Raw genomic sequence first — 13,174 nt, 5'->3', positions numbered from 1 at the left:
TGATGTTCTGGTGCGATCGGCACATGGAGATAAGCATCCTTGATGTCGATCGATGCGAGGAAGTCTCCTTGTGACATCGAGGCGATGACCGAGCGGAGAGATTCCATCCGGAATCGTCTGGTGCTCACGTGTTTGTTGAGCAATTTGAGGTTCAGAACGGGACGGAATAATCAGTCTTTCTTTGGCACCACGAATAAGTTGGAGTAAAAACCGCGACCCTGTTCCTGAGTGGGAACGGGGGGTCACAACTCCTTTTTTCAGAGCGTCCACCGCTTGAAAAAGTGCGTCTGCCCGCGCGGGGGGCGGGGAGGTTCTGAAGAAACGAGTCGGAGGACGAGAGCTGAACTCTATCCTGTAACCGTGAGACAGGATGTCTCTCACCCATCGGTCTTGAACATGTGGCCACCAGGCGTCGCGAAAGCGGGAGAGCCTGCCACCGACCGAGGATGCGGTTCGGGGATGCCGTGAGTCATGAGGAGGCCGCCTTGGGGGCAGTGCCTCCGGCGGTCTTTTGGGGGCGTGACTTAGACCGCCACGCATAGGAGTTCCTCTGGCCTTTGTCCTGTCTATTGGACGAAGAGGACTGTGGCTTGGCGGAGGGACGAAAGGACCGAAACCTCGATTGTATTTTTCGTTGCTGAGGTCTCTTGGGTTTTGACTGGGGTAAGGAGGAGTCCTTTCCCTTGGATTCCTTAATAATCTCATCCAATCGTTCGCCAAACAATCTCTCGCCAGAAAACGGCAAACCGGTTAAGAACCTCTTGGAAGCCGAGTCTGCCTTCCATTCGCGCAGCCACATGGCCCTGCGGACTGCAACAGAATTAGCGGATGCCACCGCTGTACGGCTAGTTGAGTCTAGGACTGCGTTCATGGCGTAGGAAGAAAACGCCGACGCCTGCGAGGTTAAAGATGCAACCTGCGGGGCAGACGTACGTGTGACCGCATTAATCTCAGCCAGACAAGCTGAAATAGCTTGGAGTGCCCACACGGCTGCAAAAGCCGGGGCAAAAGACGCTCCCGTGGCCTCATAGATGGATTTCATCAGGAGTTCTATCTGCCTGTCAGTGGCGTCTTTTAGTGATGAGCCATCTGCAACCGCAACCACAGATCTAGCCGCCAATCTGGAGACTGGGGGATCCACCTTGGGACATTGAGCCCAACCCTTAACTACGTCAGCGGGGAAGGGGTAACGTGTGTCAGTAAGGCGCTTAGTAAAGCGCTTGTCCGGAACCGTTCTGGGCCTCTGGATGGCATCCCTGAAGTTAGAGTGATCAAAAAATGCACTCCGTGTATGTTTGGGAAACCGAAACTGGTGTTTCTCCTGCTGAGAGGCCGACTCCTCTATAGGTGGAGGCGGGGGAGATAGATCCAACACCTGATTGATGGACGAGATAAGATCATTTACTAAGGCGTCCCCTTCAGGTGTATCAAGATTGAGAGCAACATCAGGGTCCGAGCCCCGAGCTGCAACCTCCGCCTCGTCCTCCAGAGAGTCCTCCAGCTGGGAACCCGAGCAGCGTGAGGAAGTCGGGGAAGATTCCAAGCGAGCCCGCTTAGCTGGTCTGGGACTGTGGTCCGTGGAGGAGTCCTCCACGTGAGACCTAGGGCCCACCCCGGCCGGGGTGGACCGAGAGGGACCTGGAGGCGCCGATCTAACAGGGTCCGGGGCCTGTGTAAGGACCGGTCTGGACTGCAGGGCTTCCAGCAACTTGGCAGACCATTTGTCCATAGACTGAGCCATGGATTGTGAGAGTGACTCAGAGCTTTTCAGCAAAAACTGCAAACTCTGTCGCTGCCACCTGGACAGTGGAAGCAGGGGGGTCTGCCTGAGCCGAGGGGCCCACTAGTGACCGAGGCTCCGGCTGAGCAAGCGTAACAGGGGCCGAGCATTGCTCACAGTGAGGGTAGGTGGAACCCGCAGGTAACATAGCCCTACAAGAGGTACATGTCGCAAAAAAACCCTGTGCTTTAGTGCCCTTGCTCCGTGTGGACGACATGCTGTAGTGTCCTAGGAGCGTGATCAGAGGGTATATAGAAAAAAGGGTATACAGCCTGGCCGAACAGAAATAAGTATATATATACGTATCTATACCGGCACCCAGGGGGACCAACACCGAGTGACCGGTGCGGCTTACCGACCGCTAAAAAGCGGGGTGTGTGTGCTCCAGATTCCCTGCCTTGGTCTCCCAGAGCTGCAGAGCTGTTCTCTGAGATTCTCCACCGGCAGAATGTCCGAAAAATGGCTGCCGGAGCTCTCAGGCGAGGAGTGAAGCCGTGGGCGGCGTTAGGAAAAGTGCGGGAATCTGGGTCCCCACAGTGATCAGTGAGGGGGGAGGGAGCATACAGGATGCCCCGGCCCTCACATCCGACGTCAGGTCGGCTGTCCCGCCCCTATCTCTGATAGACAGGCCCAGGGGCGGGAGTTTTGCCACTAGGCCGCGATGAAGCCGGGGACTAAATTTAATACCGCGGCCGGCAAGCAGGCGCGGTCGGCGCGGTAGTCCCCGGTCTTCACAATTCAGCAGCCAGTTGCGGCGTCCGGGAACCAGGCGCTCCATACACATTCCCCATGGGGACACAGAGTACCTCGTGGATGCAGGGCCCTGTCCCTGAAGATAGATAAGCTCCTGTCCAGCAGATTCCCTCAGGGGCTGCGGAGGGAGCACGGTCCCAGAACCTGGATGACCGCTTCGGATCCCACTTCTACCAGAGCCCTAAGGGATGGAGAAGGAAACACGGCATGAGGCTCCGGCCGTCGTACCCGCAATGGGTACCTCAACCTTAACAGCACCGCCGACTTAGTGGGGTGAGAAGGGAGCATGCCGGGGGCCCCGTGGGGGCCCTCTTTTCTTCCAACCGATACAATCAGCAGCTGCTGCTGACTAAAATGGAGATGTGTGAGTGGATGTGTGCCTCCTTCCACACAAAGCATAAAACTGAGGAGCCCGTGAGGCATGGGAGGGTGTATAGGCAGAGGGGAGGGGTTACACTTTTGAGTGTAATACTTTGTGTGGCCTCCGGAGGCAGAAGCTATACACCCAATTGTCTGGGTCTCCCAATGGAGCGACAAAGAAAATCCTGGTGGTCGGTCCTCTTTAAGAGCAGCGCCTCTTTCTATTTTTTTCTATGAACTCACAGGCACTTTTTGAAGGGGTAGAAGAAGCCGGCCTTTCAGCTTCCCTCAATGAGTGAATGGGGGAAGTAGATCTGATATGTTGCATTTGCACAGATATTTACACTGGACCCCATCACAGACCAGTACAAATCCCAGACTCAGCGTCCGCCTATACCGCATATTGCTCTACTTAGAGGATCATTTATAGTGACCAAATACCTGAGAACTCCAGTTGCATGAAGGCCGCCTCTTTGGCCTGGGAGCCATTTTTCTCCTTGTGTAGGAGCGTGATGGTGCCTCCCTCCAGGTGAAAGTTGAGTTTTACAAACACATGATCTCTTTTTGTAAATGTATTCAGATTTGCAGCATCAGATGTGGGATCAAAAAACTCCTCCGTTCCTGGAGAACAAACAGGAAAAAATAAGAAACAGCTCTCATCTATGCTTAAGCTTTCCTGTTTGTACAGAGATAGCCTCACCTTATCCACAGCATATTCCATAAATATCTGATGGCCGCAGGCCCCAACCACCTCACCACAAATCTGTGGTGTTCTCCACTTACCTTTACTTCTATTTGCTAAACAGTGAAGCCGGCAATAGACAAAAGAAAAATGCGGCAAAGTTTAAAGGGGCTGCTCACCACTATGGACCTTTTTCGCGTCTCTACATAGTATTTGGTGTCCCCCACCCATACCCTGGCTTTCTCTCCAACAATGAAGCACTGATTGACAGCTGGTGGCTGCCACCGGAATAGGAAGTCAGGAGACAAGAGGGGAACACTTCTACGGAGAACCCGCCAGAGTCTGGAAGGTACCAGTCGTTTCTTTATCGTTACACCGCCTTTTGACCAATTAATACGAAGTCTCAAAGTAGTTGACAACCCCTTTAGGTGGACGTTCCTAGCATAGTTTGCGAAGGCCTAGGCTATGAATCGTGTTTGTCCAGTATGATATTATACTATAATAAGATTAATCTGTATTCTGAATGCTTTGTGTATTGCTTTTCCACATATACCTGACAGAAATGTTGAAGGAATGTATTAAACTATGCCTACGGTCAAAAAGAGGAAATACACAGAAAACCGGTTAGACTCATGAATAAGTAACATTCTTGAGTAGACGCTTGTCCATGCCCAGACACACCTGAATAACTTACTATGGAATGAAGGGAATTTTGTTTACTTACCGTAAATTCCTTTTCTTCTAGCTCCTATTGGGAGACCCAGACAATTGGGTGTATAGCTTCTGCCTCCGGAGGCCACACAAAGTATTACACTTAAAAGTGTAAACCCCTCCCCTCTGCCTATACACCCCCCCGTGCATCACGGGCTCCTCAGTTTTGGTGCAAAAGCAGGAAGGAGGAAACTTATAAATTGGTCTAAGGTAAATTCAATCCGAAGGATGTTCGGAGAACTGAAACCATGAACCAAAAGAACAATTCAACATGAACAACATGTGTACACAAAAGAACAACAGCCCGAAGGGAACAGGGGCGGGTGCTGGGTCTCCCAATAGGAGCTAGAAGAAAAGGAATTTACGGTAAGTAAACAAAATTCCCTTCTTCTTTGTCGCTCCATTGGGAGACCCAGACAATTGGGACGTCCAAAAGCAGTCCCTGGGTGGGTAAAAGAATACCTCGGTAATAGAGCCAAAAAAACGGCCCCTTCCTACAGGTGGGCAACCGCCGCCTGAAGGATTCGCCTACCTAGGCTGGCATCTGCCGAAGCGTAGGTATGCACCTGATAGTGTTTCGTGAAAGTGTGCAGACTCGACCAGGTAGCCGCCTGACACACCTGCTGAGCCGTAGCTTGGTGCCGCAATGCCCAGGACGCACCCACGGCTCTGGTAGAATGGGCTTTCAGCCCTGAAGGAACCGGAAGCCCAGAAGAACGGTAGGCTTCAAGAATTGGTTCCTTGATCCACCGAGCCAAGGTTGACTTGGAAGCCTGCGACCCTTTACGCTGGCCAGCGACAAGGACAAAGAGCGCATCCGAGCGGCGCAGGGGCGCCGTACGAGAAATGTAGAGTCTAAGTGCTCTCACAAGATCTAACAAGTGCAAATCCTTTTCACATTGGTGAACTGGATGAGGGCAAAAAGAAGGTAAGGAGATATCCTGATTGAGATGAAAAGGGGATACCACCTTAGGGAGAAATTCCGGAACCGGACGCAGAACCACCTTGTCCTGGTGAAACACCAGGAAGGGGGCTTTGCATGACAGTGCAGCTAGCTCAGACACTCTCCGAAGTGATGTGACTGCCACTAGGAAGACCACCTTCTGCGAAAGGCGTGATAGAGAAATATCTCTCATTGGCTCGAAAGGTGGTTTCTGAAGAGCCGTTAGCACCCTGTTCAAATCCCAGGGTTCTAGCGGACGCTTGTAAGGAGGGACTATGTGGCAAACCCCCTGCAGGAACGTGCGTACCTGCGGAAGCCTGGCTAGACGCTTTTGGAAAAACACAGAGAGCGCCGAGACTTGTCCCTTAAGAGAGCCGAGAGACAAACCCTTTTCCATTCCGGATTGAAGGAAGGACAGAAAAGTGGGCAAGGCAAATGGCCAGGGAGTAAATCTCTTATCAGAGCACCAGGATAAGAAGATCCTCCATGTCCTGTGGTAGATCTTGGCGGACGTTGGTTTCCTGGCCTGTCTCATAGTGGCAATGACCTCTTGAGATAACCCTGAAGACGCTAGGATCCAGGACTCAATGGCCACACAGTCAGGTTGAGGGCCGCAGAATTCAGATGGAAAAATGGCCCTTGAGACAGTAAGTCTGGACGGTCTGGTAGTGCCCACGGTTGACCCACCGTTAGATGCCACAGATCCGGGTACCACGACCTCCTCGGCCAGTCTGGGGCGATGAGGATGGCGCGGCGGCAGTCGGACCTGATCTTGCGTAATACTCTGGGCAGCAGTGCCAGAGGAGGAAATACATAAGGCAGCCGAAACTGCGACCAATCTTGAACTAATGCGTCTGCCGCCAGAGCTCTGTGATCTTGAGACCGTGCCATGAATGCCGGGACCTTGTTGTTGTGCCGGGACGCCATTAGGTCGACGTCCAGCTTCCCCCAGCGGCAACAGATCTCTTGAAACACGTCCGGGTGAAGAGACCATTCCCCTGCGTCCATGCCCTGGCGACTGAGAAAGTCTGCTTCCCAGTTTTCTACGCCCGGGATGTGAACTGCGGAGATGGTGGAGGCTGTGGCTTCCACCCACAGCAGAATCCGCCGAACTTCCTGGAAGGCTTGCCGACTGCGTGTGCCGCCTTGGTGGTTGATGTATGCCACCGCCGTGGCGTTGTCTGACTGAATTCGGATCTGCCTGCCTTCCAGCCACGGCTGGAACGCCTTTGGGGCTAGATACACTGCCCTTATCTCCAGAACATTGATCTGAAGGGAGGACTCTGGCTGAGTCCAGGTACCCTGAGCCCTGTGGTGGAGGAAGACCGCTCCCCACCCTGACAGACTCGCGTCCGTCGTGACCACAGCCCAGGATGGGGGCAGGAATGACTTCCCCTACGACAAAGAAGTGGGGAGAAGCCACCACTGAAGGGAGGCCTTGGCTGCCCGAGAAAGGGAGACGTTCCTGTCGAGGGACGTCGACTTCCTGTCCCATTTGCGGAGAATGTCCCATTGAAGTGGACGCAGATGAAACTGCGCAAACGGAACTGCCTCCATTGCTGCCACCATCTTCCCTAGGAAGTGCATGAGGCGCCTCAAGGGGTGCGACTGGGCTCGAAGGAGAGATTGCACCCCTGTCCGTAGTGAACGCTGTTTGTCCAACGGAAGTTTCACTATCGCTGAGAGAGTATGAAACTCCATCCCAAGATATGTCAGCGATTGGGTCGGTGTCAATTTTGACTTTGGGAAATTGATGATCCACCCGAATCTCTGGAGAGTCTCCAGAGCAATGTTCAGGCTGTGTTGGCATGCCACCCGAGAGGGGGCCTTGACAAGGAGATCGTCTAAGTAAGGGATCACCGAGTGTCCCTGAGAGTGTAGGACTGCTACCACTGTTGCCATGACCTTGGTGAAGACCCGTGGGGCTGTCGCCAGGCCGAAAGGCAGTGCCACGAACTGAAGGTGTTCATCCCCGATGGCGAAACGCAAGAAGCGCTGATGCTCTGGTGCAATCGGCACGTGGAGATAAGCATCCCTGATGTCGATTGAGGCTAGGAAGTCTCCTTGGGACATCGAGGCGATGACGGAGCGGAGAGATTCCATCCGGAACCGCCTGGTTTTCACGTGTCTGTTGAGCAGTTTGAGGTCCAGAACGGGACGGAAAGATCCGTCCTTTTTTGGCACCACAAACAAGTTGGAGTAAAAACCGTGACCCCATTGCTGAAGGGGAACAGGGATCACCACTCCCTCTGCCTTCAGAGTGCTCACCGCCTGAAGAAGAGCATCGGCTCGCTCGGGGGGCGGAGATGTTCTGAAGAAACGAGTCGGAGGACGAGAGCGGAACTCTATCCTGTAACCGTGAGACAGAATGTCTCTCACCCATCGGTCTTGGACATGTGGCAACCAGGCGTCGCAAAAGCGGGAGAGCCTGCCACCGACCGAGGATGCGGTTTGGGGAGGCCGAAAGTCATGAGGAGGCCGCTTTAGGAGCGGTTCCTCCGGCGGTCTTTTTAGGACGTGACTTAGACCGCCATGCATCAGAATTCCTCTGACCCTTCTGTGGCCTGTTGGACGAGGAGAATTGAGACCTGGCTGAGGGCCGAAAGGACCGAAACCTCGATTGTACCTTCCGTTGTTGAGGTCTGTTTGGTTTGGACTGGGGTAAGGACGAGTCCTTTCCCTTGGATTGTTTAATGATTTCATCCAATTGCTCGCCAAACAGGCGGTCGCCAGAAAATGGCAAACCGGTTAAGAACTTTTTGGAAGCAGAGTCTGCCTTCCATTCACGTAGCCACATGGCCCTGCGGACTGCCACCGAATTGGCGGATGCTACCGCCGTACGGCTTGCAGAGTCCAGGACAGCATTCATGGCGTAGGACGCAAACGCCGACGCCTGAGAGGTTAAGGACACAACCTGCGGAGTAGAGGCACGTGTGACTGCATTAATCTCAGACTGACAAGCTGAGATAGCTTGGAGTGCCCATACGGCTGCGAATGCCGGAGCAAAGGACGCGCCGATAGCTTCATAGATGGATTTCATCAGGAGCTCTATCTGCCTGTCAGTGGCATCCTTGAGTGATGCACCGTCTGCCACTGCAACTATGGATCTAGCCGCCAGTCTAGAGATTGGAGGATCCACCTTGGGACACTGAGCCCAACCCTTGACTACGTCAGGGGGGAAGGGATAACGTGTGTCATTAAGGCGCTTAGTAAAGCGCTTATCTGGAACAGCTCGGTGTTTTTGGACTGTATCTCTGAAGTCGGAGTGATCAAGAAACGCACTCCGTGTACGTTTGGGAAACCTAAAATGGAATTTCTCCTGCTGAGAAGCTGACTCCTCAATCTGAGGAGTTGGAGGAGAAAGATCCAACACCTGATTGATGGACGCTATAAGGTCGTTTACTATGGCGTCCCCTTCAGGTGTATCAAGGTTGAGAGCGGCGTCAGAATCAGTGCCCTGATCTGCCACCTCCGCTTCATCCTCCAGAGAGTCCTCATGCTGAGACCCTGAACAGTGTGCTGAAGTCGAGGGAAGCTCCCAGCGAGCCTGCTTAGCCGGTCTGGGACTGCGGTCCGTGTCGGAGTCCTCACCGTGGGACCTATGAGTCGCCCCAGAAGCACTTTGCTGCGCCGACCGAGGAGGGCCTGAGGGAATTGATTCAACAGTGGCCGGGGCCTGTGTTACAGGTCTGGACTGCAAAGCTTCTAGTATCTTAGCAGACCATTTATCCATAGACTCAGAAAGTTTGTCAGCGAATACTGCAAACTCTGTCCCTGTCACCTGGACAGTGGCAGCAGGTGGTTCCACCTGGGCCGAATAGCATAGCCGCACATGAGGTACAGGTTGCAAAGTAAGCCTGTGCCTTGGCACCCTTGCTTTTTGCGGACGACATGCTGTTGTCTCCTCTTAGAGCAGGGTATATAGCCAAAGCAATAGTGCGGCCGTACAGAGTAAATGTGTACAATATAAGCATATAAATATACACTTCGGCACCCAGGGGGGCCAGCACCTAGTAACAGGTGCGGCTTACCGACCGCCCTCAGCGGTTGTGTGACCACCAGATTCCCTGCCTGGGCCTCCCAGAGCTGTGGAGCTCGTCTCTGAAGTTCTCCAGCGTCAGAAGTGCTGATAGGAATGGCTGCCAGCGTTCTGAGAGGAGGAGGGAGCCGTGGGCGTGCCTTAGAAAGTGCGGGAATCTGGTGCCCCACGGTGCTCAGTGAGGGGGGAGGAGGATACTAAGTATGCTCCAGCCCTCAGCGCTGATCCAGTGCAGCGTCCCGCCCTTACCCCTGACTGGCAGGCCCGGGGGCGGGAATATGCGGTACTAGGCCGCAAAAGCCGGGGACTAAAGTTATAAGCGCGGCCGGCAAACAAGCGCGGTCAGCGCGGTAGTCCCGGCGCACAAACACACCCAGCAGCTGCTGCAGCGTCCATTAGACAGGCGCTCTATGCGCCGTCCCCAAGGGGACACAGAGTACCTAAGAGGAGCAGGGCCTGTCCCTGACGATACCCGGTCTCCTGTCCAGCAGATTCCCCCAGGGGCTGCGGAGGGAGCACGGTCCCAGTGCCTGGTGACCGGTTAGGATCCCACTTCACCCAGAGCCCCTAAGGGATGGGGAAGGAAAACAGCATGTGGCTCCAGCCTTTGTACCCGCAATGGGTACCTCAACCTTAACAGCACCGCCGACCAGAGTGGGGTGAGAAGGGAGCATGCCGGGGGCCCTGTTATGGGCCCTCTTTTCTTCCATCCGATATAGTCAGCAGCTGCTGCTGACTAAATTGTGGAGCTTGCGTGCATGTGTGCCTCCTTCAACACAAAGCATAAAACTGAGGAGCCCGTGATGCACGGGGGGGTGTATAGGCAGAGGGGAGGGGTTTACACTTTTAAGTGTAATACTTTGTGTGGCCTCCGGAGGCAGAAGCTATACACCCAATTGTCTGGGTCTCCCAATAGGAGCTAGAAGAAAAGGAATTTACGGTAAGTAAACAAAATTCCCTTCATTCCATAGTAAGTTATTCAGGTGTGTCTGGGCATGGACAAGCGTCTACTCAAGAATGTTACTTATTCATGAGTCTAACCGGTTTTCTGTGTATTTCCTCTTTTTGACCGTAGGCATAGTTTAATACATTCCTTCAACATTTCTGTCAGGTATATGTGGAAAAGCAATACACAAAGCATTCAGAATACAGATTAATCTTATTATAGCATAATATCATACTGGACAAACACGATTCATAGCCTAGGCCTTCGCAAACTATGCTAGGAACGTCCACCTAAAGGGGTTGTCAACTACTTTGAGAGGAGGCAGAAGCTATACACCCAATTGTCTGGGTCTCCCAATGGAGCGACAAAGAAATTGCTGTATAGGAAAGACTGTCCAAAAAGTTGTATAAAATGTTGTGCTCTGAATACAAGGGCAGAAGAACACAACTGTGCTTCTCCCAAATAGAGATACATCTCTGTGTGGTCAATTTTCCTGATTCATATACATCTGTGCAGATCTGATTTGAACTCCTCCTCTGAGACCCTGAGAGAGACCCCCTGGAGGTCTCCCCCAACAAGTTGATGTAACATATGACACACACCTAAGATGTCCTCTGGATTCCAAGACTTTTCTTCCTGACGTTGTTCTTGTGTTAACCGTTCTATATCCTCTCTCGCTTCCTGAGGATTGCCGTACCATCCGCCCCAGCCTGGGAACCAAGACTGGAGATACTGCAGCATGCCGCTGCCCTGACTGCCGGTAGGGCTGGGCACTGGGGAGCCAACAGCAGGGTCCGATATCGGTTCTCGCAGACTCTGCACAAACATAAAGGCGATTAGCAATGAAACTAAATCACTTCTATAAGTAAAAAAAAAAAAAAAAACACATTTCTAAAGTAGAAAGCTTAATCATCCTAAAAACAAGTTGAAAGGGTTAATCCAATCTTCAGTAAATGGGCGCATACTATAGAAATGCTAGTTATCGGTAACGTCTAACCTCGGCCAGCTCCTGTTGCTTCTTGAATCTGTCATGGACTTGCTGCCTCAAAATTTTTAATTCTTCGAAAGATTGTTCTTCCTCAATGCGGTCCAGCTCAGCCTAAACAAAAAAAAATAAAAAAATAATAAAAAGAAATAATAATGTCCGCAATGATCAGCTGATCACTGGGTCCTACTTCTATTTCCAAAGCAGGCTGGTTGATATGGATTTAATGATTTCTCCAAAATGAAGCACGGAGCGATGCTCACCTCCTGTTCAGCCGATAACTCCATGCCCTGCAGACGATTATAGCGTTTATCGCAGTAAAACACTGCGTCCCGGGCTCGATGTAACAAGAACTCCAGGCGGAGACGCTGCCTCTGCTTTTGGATCTCAGACAAGTTTGCATTCAGTGCAAAAAGCCACCATTCTCTGCAGCTGTCGGGGGAATGAGCAAAGGGTCATATTAGACACGATCCTATCTGCAATGTACTGTTATTACCCAATTGACCCAAATAAACTGGACCAGCTGTAAATCCACCTTTAATATTATTTATATAAAGTAAATGGACAGCTTTAAAGGATACGGGCACCTTTAGGGGTATTTTTTTTTGTAATTGGAGTTCAATAAAAATTTGCAGTGTTTGGCTTTTGCAGGTTTGTTTCCTTGCACATTGCTGGCTGCAAAGATCAGAGAATCTGTCCACTTGATTTCACCAGGGAATGGTAACTCTCTTAGGGCCGTTTCACACGTCTGGCTTTTCACCGGATTGCCGGATCCGGCGCACTCCAGTACAGTGTGATACAGTACAATGGCAGCGCAACAAGCTCCGGTGACATGCTGTCATGTGACCCGGAAGTTGCCGCGATGCCATTGTACTGTATCACACTGTACTGGAGTGCGCCGGATCCGGCAATCCGGCGAAAAGCTGAATGTGTGAAATGGCCTTTACTTGCCCTTTTCTGATCACCGCTGTACTCTGTGATGACCACAGACAGCATGAAAGTTGAGCTGAACTTTGAAGTGGTCATAATTCAGCAGAGAGGAGTTAAAAGGGAAACGGTCATCAGATTTGGTTGCTATAACCTGCGGCCACCACCGGTGAAGCCCTTATATATAGCATTCCAGAGTACTGTATATAAGAGCCCAGGCTGCTGTGTTGAACGTAAAAAAGAGAATTTTGTTTACTTACCGTAAATTCTTTTTCTTATAGTTCCGACATGGGAGACCCAAACCATGGGTGTATAGCTACTGCCTCCGGAGGACACACAAAGTACTACACTAAAAGTGTAGCTCCTCCCTCCGAGCATATACACTCCCCGGATGACAAATCCAACCAGTTTAGTGCCAAAGCTGAAGGAGGACATCCACCCATAAGTAGAGATAGAGTAAAACCCGGAAAGACCGGAACTTCTGTCTACAACAACAGCCGGTGAAAACACACGGAACAAGAAAGCTGCCAACAGGCAACAGGGAGGGTGCTGGGTCTCCCATGTCGGAACTATAAGAAAAAGAATTTACGGTAAGTAAACAAAATTCTCTTTTTCTTTATCGTTCCTTATGGGAGACCCAAACCATGGGACGTCTCAAAGCAGTCCATGGGTGGGAATAAACAGAAACTGAGAAGTAGGCGAAACCTAACTTCACAAATGGGCGACAGCCGTCCGAAGGATGCGTCTGCCCAAGCTCGCATCTGCCGAAGCATGAGGATGCACTTGGTAGTGCTTCGAAAGAGTGTGCAGACTAAACCAAGTGGCAGCCTGACAGACCTGCTGAGCCGTAGCCCAAGAAGCACCGACGGCTCTGGTCGAGTGCGCCTTAATCCCCGGCGGGGGAGGCATCTGAGAACATTGGTAGGCATCGGATATGGCCGACCTATTCAATGAGCTAGGGTCGGTTTAAAAGCCGAGAGACCCTTGCGCTGACGTGTGGTCAGCACACAAGGAGAGGTGCACCGCCTAAGAAACAGTGGTGCGTGAC

At 52.0% G+C, this 13,174-nt stretch overlaps 1 protein-coding gene across 1 annotated transcript in view; it reads right to left on the bottom strand.

Annotated features, from left to right (window-relative positions):
• The window catches only part of VPS13D (vacuolar protein sorting 13 homolog D), a 497,408-nt gene that overhangs the window by 405,183 nt on the left and 79,051 nt on the right, over positions 1-13,174 (bottom strand). Inside the window, 4 exon segments of the mRNA XM_075327411.1 lie at positions 3,335-3,514; positions 10,817-11,030; positions 11,212-11,313; positions 11,463-11,631. Of these exon segments, the coding sequence (XP_075183526.1) occupies positions 3,335-3,514; positions 10,817-11,030; positions 11,212-11,313; positions 11,463-11,631 (665 nt within the window).

Source organism: Anomaloglossus baeobatrachus, chromosome 11, assembly GCF_048569485.1.
Source record: "Anomaloglossus baeobatrachus isolate aAnoBae1 chromosome 11, aAnoBae1.hap1, whole genome shotgun sequence".
Classification (NCBI taxonomy): Eukaryota; Metazoa; Chordata; class Amphibia; order Anura; family Aromobatidae; genus Anomaloglossus; species Anomaloglossus baeobatrachus.
The sequence above is the reverse complement of the archived record's forward strand: the minus strand, read 5'-3'. Positions and strand labels throughout refer to the sequence as shown.